Source organism: Sander lucioperca, chromosome 23 (genome assembly GCF_008315115.2).
Source record: "Sander lucioperca isolate FBNREF2018 chromosome 23, SLUC_FBN_1.2, whole genome shotgun sequence".
In the NCBI taxonomy this organism is placed as follows: Eukaryota; Metazoa; Chordata; class Actinopteri; order Perciformes; family Percidae; genus Sander; species Sander lucioperca.
The window spans coordinates 3,027,415-3,045,505 of record NC_050195.1 but is presented as its reverse complement, the minus strand read 5'-3'; the positions used below and the strand labels follow the sequence as shown (position 1 = coordinate 3,045,505).

Here is an 18,091-nt window from a genome sequence, read left to right as displayed (position 1 = left end):
TGAAATTAAATGAACGTGAGCTTGAGGCTACATTAGCCGCTACTAGCATAACACACCTGAATATCCAATCAAATTGTCGGCTGTCGAAGTTGCATTGTGGGTAATGAAGGCACCAGGCTTTGACCAGGAAGACGACTCTGCGGCATAAAAAAAGACTTCTGCTGCATCGATTTTAGTCCTTTCAGAAATGGTCCATTGTGAATATGACAATGTGATAGGAGAGCAATGCTAACTCTGTGGGGTACTCTCTTAATGCATGCTATACACACTTACACAGATCAAAACTCTTCTTAGATACATGTGTGAAACAAGTGTAAGCATACTACAGTTTAAGGCCAATACACACAGTTGTGTATTGTAGCTACTGATGGGCAACATGCTGTGACTGTTGTTTTCAAGTGTTCAGTGTTTACCCTCAGACGTTTTTTATTTTCATTTGGGTGCAGAAACCACTTTAAATACAATGGCACACTCAGACATGGGCGAGGAGGGGTTTGGGTGAAGTCTTTATTCATCTCATCAGTGTCGGTTGTTGGATATTTACTGTAGAAGTCTAAATTTGTTTGGCCAACTAAACTGAATACTTAAATCGTATCAACCCCGGTAGCTTTGGCCGTGCCTCTAGCTTCTACCACTCCTGGCTGGCTCATGACATTTTCAGAGCTGTGTTTTTAATCGTGAGCGACTTGGCCACATATCAGGCTGAGTGAGATTTATGGCCCCTTTTCTTGCAGAGCCTGTACCTCCGGACCGGCCTTAATGGAGAAACACACCAAATGGTGTTTACATGGAAGGTGCTGCTGCCAACCTCTTTCTGGGCCGACTGAGGGCTGTTTGCTTTGTTGATTAGCAACTCCCTGGGGGCGTGGGTGTGGAGGGGATTTTCCATGAGTCTGGTCTAAGTCGGGATAGAGTTGGGGCATTGGAATTGGGCTGCTGATCCTGTTTTTTATACAATTTTTACTACATTGTTTTGTTTTGGGGGAATGGATAAGGCATTTTGAAGTAACAAACTAAGAGAAATGTATTGTGCTACTTTTGCAAAAGACCATGAAAAGAAATCAATATGCATACACAGCAGTACATTTTTTTTCAATGTTTTTGACGCCTTTTTTTCACAGTTTGTTTTTGCTTTTTCCAGCGTTTTAAATTGTTAAATTTTTCTTTTACACATTTTCAGCACTTATTTCTACATATTTCTACACACACAAAAATTTAAAATGGGTCAATGTGACCCGAAGTCAATACAAGGGTTAAACAAGGAGTGAATCTGAATTTGTGTCCACACCTTTTTGTGCAAGAGGAACTTGTCTGGCCCAGAGATTAAGCATGATCACCTGACCCCAAATGTGTATTTATGTAATTGTTCATCAGCCCAGATAAATGAGAGATCAGAATCAGAATCAGAAAGGGCTTTATTGCCATGTACGTTTTTTACACATACAAGGAATTTGTCATGGTGTTGTCGGTGCATGTCACATGTTCTCTAAATATAAGAAGGATAAATAGAATATAAACAATATAAGTATAAACATATACACACAGTATGTATTACGATTTGATGAGGATGCATGTGCACATGAAGCCATAAACATGCTCATGTGCATGTGGTCGTACACATTCATACAGTATGTGCGCACATGCAAACACTAAAACACTAGCTGTGTTGCTCTCTGGAGTCTCAGCACGAGTAGAGCCTCGACCTAGATGAGTCAGGTTTGATTTGGGGAGTGAACTCCACTCCTCCCCTCCTCTCTGACACACACACACACACACACACACACACACACACACACACACACACACACACACACACACACACACACACACACACGTGTTATTGTTGTTGAAGTGTCTAGGTGTCTGCTGCTGGAGGTCTCATCTCATCAGGAAGTCTGACATCTTCTCGTCTTTCTCTCCAGTAAATAGTCTGTATTGTATATTTCCTGACAGGAGAAAAGCCTCAGTCTTTGCCTTTCTGTATTTCTTGCTTCAAATGAAAACATGGCAGTTGACTTAGCAACCCTGTGGGAATACAGCTCTTTCCTGCCGTAGTGTTTGACTCAGGGACTATGATGGGACACCGTATCCAACACCAAAGCTAATATGATTGACAGATGAAGTTTTTCATTAAGTCGGGGACTGATTCCAAAGTGAGTAGAACTTCCTGGATATATGTTTACGTCCTTATTTAATGTATTTAATATTAAAAAAAAAAATCATAACTTACATATAAGGAATTAAGTTTTTCTGAAAGAAAAGAATGTTATAGATTGGACAACATCAGACGTGCCATTGTGAGATCTTTTAGCTTTACACTTCATGCCAAATACGTAAGGCAGAAGAAGATTGAAGAGATCGCCATTAGGTCTCCTGCACACTGGCTACGTGGTGGCACACCAGAACCGTGTCTGACGCGGCGCTGCTGCTGCTAGCCTTGTCTGTACACGTGTATGTTTCCCATTGATAAAATGAAATACCATGTTAAACATAAATATTTGATTACAGCAAAGACAACGTCGGCAGTATTGACGGCAAAATAGGCTACAGAATATTTCGTTCTGTATTGACAGGTGCAGTATTTGGAAATCGATAATTATTATTATTATTATATTTTTTTTTTAATTACATTTATATCTGAATTTATGTCAAAACCTAGAGACTTTCAAACATCAAAATGTCATTTATTAATATGTATTCGTGTCAAAATGACATATAAACCTCTTTTCCTATTCTATTTTGCCTGGAAATGCTATTCTAGCATGCACACGTTTTCGGCGCGGCTCGAGCCGTGCCTGAGACGTGTGTGTCACGCAGGCAGTGTGCAAGCTCTAACCTGTTAACATGGGAGCCAAAATAAAAACAGACACGCCACGCAGCTGCACGCTCACGCCGTGCAGCCAGTGTGCAGGAGGCCTTACTGCAGAGGCTTTGTCCGAAACAGTTCATTTTTAAGTGCTGACCCTGATATATACAGTAGTTCTGGCACAGAGACAGTGGTGATGGAGTTCTATCAACATTAGAAGAGGTGAAGATTCTTTCATACTGAGGCCAGTCAAGTGAAATTTTAGGCGAGTTTGCAAGAGGGGGCTGCTTTGTGAAGAACTTCACTTTTAGAACCTGTAAACGCCATGGAGCACAAAGAGCCAGGGCTTGTTTTGATTTCTCTACAAACATGTCCATGTGTGCATGAACAAGCTGAGTGGTGCACCGGTAAATACAAAGTTGACAAACTAGCAACATATGTTTGGATTTTTTATTACCTATAGACACATGACAGACTTTATCAGTCTTTCCCAATTTGTAGCATTTTAATACAGTTTGCCAATGCGTAAGTGTATTGACTGAGTCTGTCTTTGAGGTTTGAGTGTACAATGAAAATGAAAGAGGGAGGCTGCCATTGACTATGTGTCAGAAGAAGCTACAATATGCTTACATCTTTCACAGAGGATTTGATTAAAAAAAGTAAAAATTAATTAGGATGCACACATGCACATGAAAGCCCAAACACCCAAAAGTCATCACACACACACACACACACACACACACACACACACACACACACACACACACACACACACACTGCATAGACAGTTGGGCACTTAGCTCTAAAGTTAAATAGAGTTTTCGTTTTCATAACTGCCCCTTTGCTTTAAAGTGCTTTTCCATCCATTCATCTATTGAATGGACGTTCCTGGTAAAGGCCAACAGTTGATGTTTATTCAAAGTTTGTCTCGTCTCAGTCTGACATTACATAGTTTGCTAAACACTTCACAGAAGTACTCTGAGTGGTGTTCTTGACCCTGTTTGGCCTTAGGTTGACCAGCGTCCTATTTAAGTCTTCTACATTTTTCATCTCTTTCTCAACAGTCTGGTTCCCACCACTCCAGAACTGTCTTGCTCCCCCCCAAAATGGATTTTTTTGTTCCCCCGTGGATGAATCAGGTCAGGGTGTATTCAGTGGAAATCCCCTTCGTCGCACACAAGGGACATCAATATGTAGTCAGTGGTTGGAGAAGAGAGTTAAAATGGCTCAGTGCCATAATTTATTCAGACATTGAACTTGTTTAGGCTGGAAGTATTCAACGTAGCCCAAGAAAAAATGGCTTTTAGACATTTCATTAAGCCATGGTTGCTTGGCATTTATATTTAAATCAGTTCGATGTGAAAGCATGGACTCGGCATACGCCAGGGCCAGAGGGCCCCAGGAGAAAATACCCAGTTCACCCACCAGACAGATTTCATCCCTGCTCGGCTGATAGTTCCTGCATTCTAACTGTATGCGCATATTTGTATTTAAATACTAGTGAAGACCCTGCTTTATTTATTCCATAACCTCTCACCCACATCTTACTGTACAGGAAAATTCCAACATTGGATACATTATAGCATCTGTGACGTGACTAAGTTTTAATGTATTAGTGTACCTTCTTTTCCTAAACCAACCTCTCATAAATTTGATTAGGCTTCAGCTTGTTGCTTTCAGGGATCAATGAAATCAGTGATACTGGAGCAAATGGTGTTCCAGTGAAGAAAAAGGAAGAGTCAACTACAACACTGAATTCCTAATCATAGAGGTTTTCCTGTGTGGAGGAGAGATTACCTTACTCCTCTGCAGGGGATATCTCATTGTATGATTGTTAAATGTCATGACTAAAATGGTGAGACTAGAAAGAAGTTCTTTAATCCCAAGGATCTGACTCTAAAACCTGATGCAATTTTAAACAGTGTTAAACATGTTAGTTTCCCCTGTACTTGGTTTGATTTCCTCTGTGCTTGTATTTAAAGCCATAGTGCGTAGTTTCTGTCCCCTCCGTGAGGAATTCTAAGTAATGACAACAACACTGTCCACATGATACAAGTCAGTTCTTAACCATCCTCTTGGCATTAAGTGGAAAAAAACATCTCTGAAAATGCAAGAACACATCACTTTACAACAACGTTAATACCCAAGTCAAAGCCTAACTCCTTGGTCTAACTCTAACATAATCTCCTGTAGACGTGATGAGTGGCAGCATGTGCTCACATGATTTTTTTCTGCAATTTTTTCTATCCCTGTGAGGTCATCATAAGAATGAAAATCGGAGAGAACAAGCATAAAACACACATACAGACACACAGTCCCTCCTTAGCGTGTCCTCTCTATAACCTTATCAGTATGCTGAAGCATTAGCTCCATTAGCTTGAGTTGGCAGCCAGTCAGGAGGAAGGACCACTCCCTCCTCTCCAGGTATAATAAGGACCCTCTCTTTTTACTTTGTGCCATTTCAGTGATTGGAAACTTCCACAGCTAATACATTAGAGCTGACCCCCATCTATTTCACCACTAAGTTAGAAGTTTATTTTGCTGCCTTATTGGAGCCACTTGAGGGAAAAGTGGGAAAGTGGAGTGAGGTAGATGTAACTGTACCGCAGGTCAATGTTGTTTATGACTAACTAGAGAGATGACTGTGTAAAAAGTATGGTTCTTTTTAGTGGTGTGTTTTTGTGGGCAAGGTTTTTGACATTTTTACACCTTGTTTAAACTGCAGAAAATGAATAGGTTGTCTTTGTACATTAATCTCAACCAACCAGCCAATAATACTTAGGAAAGTAAAAAATATTCTTTTGTGACATTGTAGCATTCATCCCAGTGACTTCCTCAATTCTAACACCAGGCAGTTAAACGTGTATGTTAAGCATGTCACTTGACATCAGCTCAAAGGGGAAAGGTCCTTTTGCATTATAACATCATCTAGATCTACAAATACACCCAGACAATACAAAAGCATCAACAAGACCTCAAAGGGCTCAAAACGAACAGCGGTGGGTGTCCTCAAACACGCCCTTGCTTATTAAGAGGAACAGCATATTGTCAGGGATAAATGATGGCGTTTCCTATAATGTATAGTCTGACAAGTCACTTGCTTGAGATAGACGTTATTTAAAGTGGACAACAACATTAACCCTTTCCTCTCCTGATTGGAACAACACACCAATTGGTGGGCTGTCATTAATGTTTGCTTTGGGTTTTCAAATCTGGACAGAAATGGAGGGTGTTCAGTCTTTCAACTAAAATTAGTGTCTCAATAAATATTTGGTCAAAAAATAGATCATGCAAATACTAATTAATCTTTCATTTCATATCTGTAACATCTTAAATACACATTTGCGTTCCCACTGAAATTTTCTCTGTATAAAGAGTTCACTAAACTTTTTCCTTGTCAACCCAAGTTATTCATGAATTTATTTTCATAATGCTGATGCTGGTTCTTTTTGCCAGTAAAGAGGGCACACGCTGTTGGTTATAATTAAATCAAGCAGTATTTATGGTGAAGTTGACAATAGATGATTGTTATCTCTTACAACAACACAAACTATTCCTGTACTTGATTGGACCAACACACACCACTGACTTGGCTATCTTTGGTGTGATCATTTTTTATTATTATTAAATCACCTCATTTGTTTCTGAATAAATGCCAACATCCTGAATAATGTTTCACTTCATATCACGTAAAATATGCTTTTACATAGTTTGGACATTGCAAGTGATTATTATATATATTAAAATTGATTCTTATTTGAAGTTCTTTCTAATATCTGCTGCAAAAACTGAAATCTCGTATGGCTTAATGTGATGCCATTTGAATGAATAGTGGAACATCCTTAACTTCACATTAATTAGTCCAGTATACTGTTCTAAAACTTGTTGCCATTCTTATGTCATATATGGCTATATTTTTTTAATGATTGCATATGTCATGGCTTTTTGCCAGTCAGGCACATACTGTTGTAATTAAAGCAAGGCCCACCACCCCTACTAAAAATGTATTCCCTCCCATTTCAAACAATATAAAACTCAGTAGCTGAGCTCACACTGTAGGTCCAGAATTGAGTTGAGTAACCTAACGGCATTTAGATTTTCAAATTCTTCAATCTAATACTAAACTAAATGACTTTAATATTGACTCAAGTGCTGTGTATGTATAGCAATGCTTTTATCAACAGTGGTTCATTCAAGCTAATATATTTCTCCTCCAAGCAAGGTAGGTGTGAAAGATAAATAAAGGACAAAGCGATACGAGGTGATAGCCCCTGGAGAGTCTGCCCTCTCCCTGTGGTGAATAGTGGTGTGTGTACATCTCTATGACCCTGCGCCCTGTCCATAATCCCTTGCTACAGGGGCTGGATTAGGGCCTCATTTCCCCTCTCCCCACCAAATGGTCTCACTCCCTCTTCAACGTGGATCGATGGCTGGCTCGGTCTGAATTGGCGGCGCTAGTTATTAAACGTGGGACCAACCAAACCCTTCGGACTGCAAGGATAATCCCATCACAAATTAAATAGAGGAAAATTGGTCAGGGAGAACGGAGAGGGGAGAGAATCTTCATATTGTGACCTTCTAAACAGTGTACACACAAACAAGCACACACTCCATAGCATCTCTGTTATTTATTATATGTTAATCTGTAGGGATTTGTAACCGTGATGGATCAGCATTTTATTAAATAGAAGACCTCATTAAATTGGAATATGCTATTCTTGTTAATGTTCAAATGCCAGTGGCATTGTAAAATAACCACACATTATTAGTTGATGTGTAATCATAGAGCCGCAGTTCAAAGAAGGTCACACAAAGTAAATCCTTTATATATCTCACTCACGCTTATCTAAATCTGTTGTGTCGGTTGTGTAATCTGCAAGGGAAAGCATGAACAATGAGATGATCTGATAAAATTGGAAAAGAGATTTGCCTCATCTAGTTTCTAATGAATTAAACATGAAATGAAATGTTCTAGACCATGGGTCTTCAACGTTTTTTAAGCCAAGGACCGCTGAACTGAAAGACAGACGGAACAGGGACCCCCTACTACATACTGTATATTGTATAAAATTAAGTTGCATATTAAAGTGGGCCTACAATAACATGTAGGGCGGCCTACAGCCTTTATACATATATTTTTAGTGCATAGAATACTAGCTTATTCAAATAAGAATTATTGGCATGATTTTATAAATAAGGTTTTAATATTAACCGTTAGTGTGGCACTGTGAATCCTTAGGATTAACTGGATCTGTGGATTGCTACATTAGTGACTACCTCACCTGTGGGCCAGTAGGCCTATCATCATATTTTTCACAAATATTAAACATACATGTGGCACAGTGAATCTTTAGGATTAACTGGATCTGTGGATGGCTTCCTTAGTGAACACCTTCTAGTATAGTAAGCCTATCATCACTGTTTTTCACAAATAGGCTGATTTACTTGTATATTTGCTTATAATATGTTAGATTCATGTTAAGACATTTTCAATTTCAAAAAATGTATAATTTGGTGCCCCCCTGCAGTAAATCTGAGTACCCCCTAGGGGTCCCGGACCCCCTTTTGAATATCTCTGTTCTAGACCATAACATCTATTAACACTTGATGTAAAGCTGCATCTCTTGTAGAAATTCTCAAGTTTAGCTGCATTTAATTCCGTTATTTGGTGTAAATGTTTGGAAAAAGCATGGATTTAAATGATACAAATAAATATTAGTCCCTAACAATGGACATTTCAGTCTGTTACCATCTGAAAACAATGTTGTCATGGTTTCAAAAGACCCAGCTAACTCTCCAGAAAGAGCTGAGCCTTGAGGTATTCTGGGAAATTTACCAAGGCTTTTAATTAAAAGTGCCTTGTCTAACTTTTTGCCTACACACACAGATACACAGAAATCAAACCTTTATTAAAACATTCTTAAATAAAAAAAGACTCATTCTGAGGTAGAAAACGCAGTATTGAGATTTGATGTGAATTTTCAGATTTGTACAATCTCCAAGCATCTGTTTTTTTAATCCTTTCATTTGTGTCATTTAATTCCTGTTTATCCTCTCAGTTTTTCCCCAGTCTCTGTGGATCTCACTCTCACTCCCTGTCTTTCTGTATTTGTGTGTGTGTCATTTCTAAGCCTGTCATGTAGGATAATACTGGACTTTAATTACCCCCGCTGTCTGAGGTGAACGTCATTAGAGCCCTGAACTGGACGTGAACCAGCCGTTACCGAGACGGGGCAAAGTCTATTAAATGCCATTATTGAATCTTCCATCTAATTTAAGAGTAAACGCACTACGACTGGCCGTCTGGCTGCTAGCTGTGGTTTCTTTACTCAATTCCCAACCTCCTTCTAGGAAGCCTACAGACAATGGCCAAAATAAATGAAACACATTTGTAACAGAGGAATACAGACTATATTAAAAGCTGCTGGTGAGTTTTGTTGGCATGGTCTATGTCAGCAGAGTGGTTTGGTTAGGAGGAAGATCAAACTTCGAACAGAGTTTTGGGAAAGCTACTTTGAAAGTGTGGTTTTTACAAGCTATCTGCCACTGTATGAGGACTTGACCTGCAGCAATGATTCCCTCATGACAAATTGAGTTTTATTAACTCAAGTTATTTAGAAGAAGTAGTTTCGCACACTCGACTTTTTGGTTGCAGAGAAAGTTCCTAGAAGTTTCCAGATGTCATCACATAGTCATTTACATATGAAATCCCTTACTCTTAGTGGAAGGAGGGGGCTGTGCTGTTGGACACACTGTGACAACAGATCTTTTTGACTAAAATAGGATAATGGTGCAAATGTTACTGCATTGCCATAAGCCATACTGTGAGTTTTGATAGTGAGATTGAAACATTGCCAAACCCAGCAGTAAAGTTGGCAACAATAAGAAGGATTTTTTTAATGACCAGCGATATTTATCATTTACACTTAACATCAAATGTGATTTATTTACCAATAACTACTGTTAAATGTAGTGAAAGTATTACAACAAGCATGTCCTGAGTGCGGATTGCTAAGTGCTGTTGTGTGCCCAATTCTATCCTTGACACTGCCCCCCCCCCTTATGATAACATTTTATCTATATAAGTTTTATCATGTAAGCATATTAGAGCAAGTACAGGTGAAGGACATGGGACAACCGGTGTCAGTCACTGAAGTCAAGAGAGATGCTTCTTGAAAAGATTAGTGTTTGACAAAATATTGAAAGCCTGGGTATGATTTTTCTGTCTGGAATATAAAGGCACCAACAAATCTCAATTGATCTCACTTTTATTTTCGGGGAATCAGTCACTTATTCCCGGCTACTTTGCAGGCGGTCGCAAATAACCCTTACAGTAGCATTCGAATCTCCCCGCTCTAACAGTGTTAAATATGCACGAGTGGCAGCACAGCGTAAGTCGTGATTAAAATGCGTCGCTTCCACCACTAAGACATGTCTCTAATGTATCAGATGGAAGCTTAGCACCGGCATATGCTCACTGCCATGATCTGCCGATGGTTGACAGGTGGTTACCCAACTATTTGCATAATTATGGGTATAACGCACAGGCTGCTACAACGTCATAAACAAATCCATATGGCCTTTTGGGAAAATCTAGATGATTCACACCACAGTTCACGGATATACTTACAGTGTAACAGACATCAGCAGGATTTCTCACTGAATGTTTTAGCTGGAAAGTGAAGTGTGTGAAGTGTTGAGCAACTTCATTCCCTCTGCTTGTTTTGGCAGCTCTGATCAAATATGAGAACTGTATACCAAGTTTTAGTTGCAGATTGGTCGAAGTGGCAGCTGTAACATGGTCCAGTGTTTCCTGTGCAGTTTCTTGTAGATGTACATTTTGGTTGTAAGACCCAGTTTCAATCGAGGGGAACTTTCCAGAACCATAAGCTTCAGTTGGTAGTGCAGTATGTAAGAATGACCCTCATCTTGAGAGTCAGTCATCATGATATATGAGCAATTTTGCTGCAATTATGATTGTAATTATTATTTTAAGGGTGGCTAGACTGAGAAAAAGTTGGATAATTTTTCACATACATAATTTTCTCTCATATTTACATTTTTTTTTAATTGCTGTCTGGGTAAATTTCCAGCTAAAAGTATAGCTATATAGTATATAGTATATATATGTCACTATCGCAGGACTCTACCAAGCCAAACCAAATAGTTGAGTTGTACAATGTTTCGTTTTGGGCTCAATAGACCTTCTATGGAAACAAGTATGTATAATCACCACTTCCCATGTCTCAGCGGACATAAAGTGTAGTTGAGGAGGTACTGTAGGGGTCTTATGGTTACCAGACAGAATAGTGGCCCCAGAAATGTGCCACGGTTTAAACACTGAGGTGGAAAGTGATCTGCAGAATATATGAATAAATGAGCAAGTGGTTCAATGTTGCTTTAACTCTCGTTCCCTCTCTGTGTCCCCTATCTTTCAGACATGCCTCTCCATGTCCGTCGCACCAGTGATCCCTCCCTGGCCGGCCTTCCTACGGGGGAAATCCCGGTTGGTCCAGAGGAACCGTCCAGAAAGAACCCAACCCGCTGGTCCACAACTGTTGGCTTCCAAAAGCACAAGCACAAACCAAACACAAGCACTGGCACCAGCAGCCTGGAACGAAAGGTAACTATAAATCTGGTCAGCGATGCGTCGGTATCCTAAAATGTGTGGTAACCTTGACTTTCAACTGCTATCAAGGGAAATACCTATAAAAATACTTACTATGATATACCATGTATGCCATAAAGGTTTATGTAAATCTTAAAAGGCGTTAAAACTCAACAGAACTTAAAAAAGATAAGCGTTACATTAATTCTACACCCCTGTCAAGTAGTATATACCGATTCCAACAGCTTGCCAGAAGTTATTTTCCACAGTGCTGCAGATGTACTGGAGCTGTATCAATTATAATGTCAGAGATATCCAACCTCCAGCAGTCTCTCTGTTTTTAACTTCCTCCTTTATTCCCTCATTTTCATTCCGTCTCTCCTCTGCACGCCAAATCAAAGAAGTAAACGTTAGATATGAAGCCTGCGCTGCCCTGCTTGCAGATGTCAGCGCTGGCAGAGATAGTCCTTAACTCAAACTAGTTCCTCGTGATAACACCCTTCTTGTCTTTTAGAAAGACGAGCAGGGATTGTTAAACACTTTCCCTTTATTCTAAATTTACCTTTCTGAGGCTTTTAAGCCTCTGATTATGAATAGTAAAAAAAGTGTAGCTCAGGTACATCCTCCCTGCGGCTTCAGAGAGATAGGGGAAGCCAATTAACTTCTCAAAATGGCTGCCCCCACGTGGTGCTGACAGACCCTTAAGCCTTGCTGAGAAATAGATATGTTCCCAATAAAACAGGGAGGTTAAAAAATGGGAGATGATTGAGTGCTTGGAACATGACACAGCAAACCTCCATGCGATTAGTGGGTCTGATAATCCCATTTAAAGACACTTTAGTTGTCAGAGCCTCAACAATGTAACCGCAAACTCCCCAGCAGAGGGCGGAGAAAAAAGGTTAAGGTGAAATGGTTATTAGGCCTTTCATTTTGTCAGTATGTCGTCTTTTCCGGCCCATCTTACACTGAGCAAATACGTTCAAGTGTTTTTCTGTTTGAGCTTGTTTGCTGAAAAGAATGAAGAATGTACAATCAGCAGAACCGGTGCGTCAATAGATGCTTTTTCTGACTCTTAACTGCAATTTGGCCCTTCTGTTGCTCTGCCCTGTGACTTCCACTCTGCAGGGTATTCATGTTTGGTTGCTTTGCACTGTGGGATAAGCAGGGTTTGGGTTACAGAATTCACACAACAGGATTATAAACAAGATTATAAACAAATTATTGCACATGAGCACATCATATAACAACAATAACTGTGACATTACCTCATAGATTGCATGTAAAAAGTCATTCGTGTTTTGAATTGAATACTCTAAAAGGCCACTTCAATATACTTTGCATCATTTTTAACGTCCTTAATGTTTGGTTGATATCTGAGTAAATATGTAATCTAAATGCTATTCAGATTATGGCTAAAGTAAATGGTGTACACTTTATAGATTTTGGAAATTAAGCAATGTTCAAGTATCCCATTTAGTTCTTGATTTCTATCTGAAACAGGTGGTCAGTTATCTGAATTACCTAATTCAGAAGTTCTTAATCTTTTTTCAGCCAAGGACCCCTTATAAGATAGAGAATATAGCAGGGACCCCCTCATACTGTATATCGCCGCTGTCAGGTGAAAACCTTGTATGTCCAAAGCCGTTGTTTTTCAGGAAAGGAGAAAAGGCTAATTTCAAACTATTTAATTGAGCTATTTACCTCAGACAAAGTCAGACTGTTTGAATATTTCAATAACCCACAGACAGACATAAGGGGAAATGAAAACAAACAAAATGACGAAATATGGAGATATAAGGTTTCTGCCCGACAGCGACGACATAGCCTATTTTTTACACTTCTGTAGTCTTAGTTATGTGAAAAAAACAACACAAGAGAAATGTATTACAAAGATATTAGACAAAGATGTGTTAAACATATTTGCAGATTCAATATAGTTTTGTTAGATTATAACATAACATAACATAAAAAAAATTACTCGTTGAAATATAAAATCATGATAATTTAAATGAATGAATCTGTAAAACGTTTCACAGACCCCCCTGCCAGATCGCAACAGACCCCACTCTGAATCACTGACCTAATCTTTCTGTCACTGGTGACTGCTTTCAAAAGTAATGTTCTAGCACTGGGAGGCTGTTATTTTTATTCAGCTTGTCTAGTTTTTGACTGCAGCCATTAGATTTTATTCAATAAAAAGGGAGGCTTAGTCCTCATAATCCTCAGTATCTCTTTTTCATACCTCCAACTGTCATATATTCACCATGAGTCCAAGATGAAGTCTATTTTTATTCAATCAACAACAGATGTTGAATGTATTAGTCAGCATTGATTTTGATATATTTATGTCTTGGCGCAAACATTTTTCTCAAAAGGAACCATACATCAGTGATTAACATTGCCAGAAGAGCGTATGGATGCAAGCCATGCACTATACTGTCTCCCCATTGTCTGGGGTAATTTCCTTTACACACTACAGCCAACCATGTTATGTTCAATTCCCTGTGAGTCCAGTTATAGCTGAGTAAGGCTCGTTTCTGCTATATCTCCCTAATATAAGCCAACGGGAGTCCTCAGTCATCAGCTAGCACTGTAAACTCATCACTTCTCTCAATGACTTTACAATCCCTCATACTCTGGGTTCTCCACGCTTAGCACAGTCAAATAAATGGATTAGGCAGTGGATATGAGATTGTTGATTTATTACTACCTCTCTGGTATCTGGCTTTCTCTGCATTTTATGACCTGATGTGTCGTAAAAGTTTGTGAAGTTGGGTCCTTTGTCGCGCCGTCTTGCATTTCGGGGACCGAGGTCACGATGGCTATCAGGGGCAGTCTCAGTAGACCCCACATGTCCGGCTGAGTTTTACAATCCTGTCTGCAGTGCTTCCTCAGGCCCCGTCACGCCACATTCAACTGCACTAAAACACACATTGCTACTTATAGCATGCAGAGGATAAAAATCTCTCCCCGGTTATTTTGTACTCTGTTTTGTTTTGCATTGTTTGCTGTTATTTTATCACTCTCTGAACATAACTTCTTTTCTTTGTCTGTGTTCACCTTTTCGGGCTGCCTGTCATCCTCCCTCTCATTCTGTAAAATTCCACTTCGGGGGTTTTCTTTTTGAACTTTTGTCTGTGTTTTCTTTTGTTGTGTGATGTCTCATTAAAGAAACCCAAACTTCTGTTTTTGTCTGCCTCGCTCTTTAGCTGCCGTTTCGTAACTCATCAGACCTTTAATCATTCTCATTCTGTTTGTGTCTCGGTGAATCATTGTGTCCGCTGTGTCTTTAAATATAATTTGCTTTCATTTTTATTCAAATAGCTTCAGCCACCATGACCTTCAATCGCCGCAATTTCAATGCCAAGGCTAGCATGTCTGGAATGTAATTTAGTTTAGCTTGTAGCAAGTCTGCTGGTGTTTGACATTACCTTGGCAGTAGCAATTTTTGAAAGGTGTTTTTTTTCGTGTAATGAAAGAGCTCAGCTGCGGCTAATAGACCTTTTAGTAATGGCTCAGGTTTAGCTGTGGGAAAGGGTTAGGGGTGAGGGTTGGATGGAGTGAGACTTGAATGAACCACACAGTATCGGTGTGTGGCACAAGTCCAAGATATACTAACTCTCATCCATCACAAAATGTCTGTCATCCAGCTGCTATAGATATCACCAACCCACAAAACTGTGTAAAGGCCAAAAACATGGAGAATGGTCATGATAGTCAGTGTTGTTCAGCTCTCCACCTCTTCCTGTTCTTCTGCAGGGTAGGGGAGGCCAGGCCTATCGGAGTCTTCCACGTGATGCGAGTGGCTGGACCACTCAGTTCCAGAGGGAAATGACTCGATCTTCCCTGAGCGCCAACCATCCAATGGTGGACCGATGGCTTGACAGACAGGAACAGGTATGGAGGTGGAGTTTACACAAAAAATAGGGTGATTTATTAAGATTTAAAGACAGGAAAAGACAACTTGTTTGAAAACATTAGCAATCATAAGCATGTCGCCCAAGAAAACGCCAGAATTACAAGCAGAGTAACATCTCTTCCTGCAACTTTCCTTCTCCCTAGTCTCGCTCCCTTAAATGACCTGTGATTGGCCATAGTCTCCTGTCGCGGGCTAGATTTTCTAAAGCCTGAAAACAGAGCCACGAGGAGGTGCAGAAGTCTAGTTTTCTCTTTGACCACTTGAATTATAATATGCTGAAAAACAAACTGCCTACCACTGCGTTAAATACAGTTTATGTTGGGCCACCACCTCAGTTTTTAGTGTAACAGCAAGCCCTGGCCTCATGTTACTTTACTTGAAAAGGATCATGATAAGTCCCCCAATCTGTGAGGCATACAGATTTTAAATTTGGGAGAAACACTGGCATTGGTTTGGTAATCGGTATCGAAGAACAGCTGGAGTTTGGGTGTTGGAATCGGAGGAAAAAAATGTGATCATACATACTGTATGCTGACTATTTCAGGTATTATTAGCTGCATACAAGAATAGGTTTCATGTCCACTTGGCAGCCGTGCTGCCATAATAATATATCCCACTGAGTGACAGTTACATGTAACATATGTCATTTGGTAAAAACATGAATCCAACACCTTAAAGCTGTAATGCGTCTTTTCTGTCGCCCCCATGAATAATTCTAAGTAATGACAACAACACTGTTGCAGCATCCACATGACGCGGTGATCGCGCACCAACCCCCACCCCTCCTCCCTACAGTTGCTAGTAGCGTTTATCCTGTCAAATCAAGGAGGACACAGATGATTAAAAAAACATAATGGACTCTTCAGAATAGGTTATTATCTTGTCTTCGTCTCCAAAGCTGGACGCTGCTGTTGTCCTTTTTTTCAGCGGTTACGGGAAACGCATCACTCGAGTGTCTGCGTGCAAAAGTCACCGTACGACACCATTTTGTAAACAATGCCATACTGAGATATACAGAGAGAGTTTTGTGGAGCTGATAGGCTTAACTAGCTTTGTATCAGCTCAATCCGGAATGGCTTGAACATAATGGGTCGTTCATTAAAATAAAATAGTTGCGCACTATAGCTTTAAAGTAGCATGCTGCATTGTGTCATAATGCATCATACCTCGCCATAGTGTTACAGCAATTGTAAGCACAACAGTGACAGATAACAGACTAGTTATTACTGGCCGACTGGTTGCTCACTGGTTGCAACAGAAACGGTGACTGACATCAGACTTTATACTCCTGTTCTATGTGGCGATGCTTTTCATAAAGTAACAGCAAACATTGTTAGTCATCGCAGGCTTGTCTCCTCACTTCACACCTCCTTGCTCTGTTGGCACTTTGTGATTGTCTCACTCTGCGACTGGTCCCTCTACTCCTCAGCCTGTCAGAAGAGAGAAAATATGTTCCCTTTAAAAGTTATTAAAAGTGACATAGGTTCTCTGCTGGGAGAGCAGAAATGACCTTGGAAGGTGTCGGACTCACTGAGCTCGACTTGAAGAGGATTTCTCCCAGTTTTTCTGTCCCTCACTACCTCAGCTACCTAATCTGATTTATGTAGGAGGTGTTTAATCTATCCCTCCGTCATGTTATAGAATGAGAAAGGAGCAAAGAAAGGGTGTGGAATATTGTGATATGGAAAGAAGAGTAAAGCAAATGCACAAGTAATTTGAAGGAACAATAGAACGGTCAAAATAAAAAGAAGTCGATTGATATTCAAGCTGCCAAACGCGTTGCCGTTGGCTTATTTCACAAACAACTTTCCTGTGTTATATTCCACTCAGCTTGCCAGGGTTCTCACCTGAATGTATGGGCTCCCGTGCTGTTGTTTACCCGTGCTGTCTGCCTTTCTCTTTTTAGTCTCACTGAAAACTAACCCGGCCAAGGTTGTGTATCATTGTTGCGGAGGCCACTGTTCTTTGAGGAAGTATTTTCATTCTTAACCGTTCTATTACAGTATTTGTCTCTGGCTAGACAGTCTGTCAGGAAAATGAGCTTTTTTTAGTGCACTGTGGGTTTTGTGCATCTGAAGCTACTGCAGTATTGCTCGACTAGGATGTCTTGCCATGCCACAAACCACACACACAAACTTTTTTTAAACAAAGCAAATGCTCACATCTGAGAAAACTGACAGCACATATTTGTTTTTGATAAAAGTTTTGTATATGTATATAATAGTTAAAATCATATCCACCCTACATTATTGAATTTATCATTGATACACGTATACATATATGTTAATGTATACATTGCTTTATAGTGGTTAAACACTTTTTAAGGCCTCAAGTCAACTGATTTGTGTCTGATAATTAAACATAACTCTGTTAATCTTGTGGGTTTATGTTTTATTCATATGCATCCTTCAGTTGAAGTTTAAAAATGAAAACATTAACGTGTAGCCTCATGCTGGTGGATGATGCCTTGTCTACCTTAACATTAAAAAACAATTATCCTAAAGTTAGCTGAAGTTGCAGTGTTAAACTGGACCCTCTATCCACTCGTTTTAGCACATTTTTATTTGACTGTAACTGTATCAGTTATACATTTCCCAAATCCAAGATTACTGTAAAGTTTCCAGGTAAAATACTCATTAACAAATATCTCATAAAATACACAATTATTATTTCAGAGCAGGAGTCCTACCAACATCAGTATGTAAACATTAAATGAATAACAGCAAGAGTGACACAGAGTTTAAGCATCCACCCGGTA

General features: G+C 39.7%; 1 protein-coding gene across 6 annotated transcripts in view; it reads left to right on the top strand.

Annotated features, from left to right (window-relative positions):
* Positions 1-18,091, top strand: part of LOC116064851 (partitioning defective 3 homolog) — a 379,664-nt gene that overhangs the window by 141,860 nt on the left and 219,713 nt on the right. For 5 of the 6 annotated variants that reach the window (XM_035998104.1, XM_035998105.1, XM_031320165.2 and 2 more), the window contains exons 4-5: positions 11,245-11,429; positions 15,174-15,311. In XM_035998104.1, coding sequence (XP_035853997.1) covers positions 11,245-11,429; positions 15,174-15,311 — 323 coding nt within the window. Of the gene's footprint in view, positions 1-11,244; positions 11,430-15,173; positions 15,320-18,091 lie in introns of those variants that run through there. The other variant, XM_035998108.1, reaches the window with a different exon arrangement.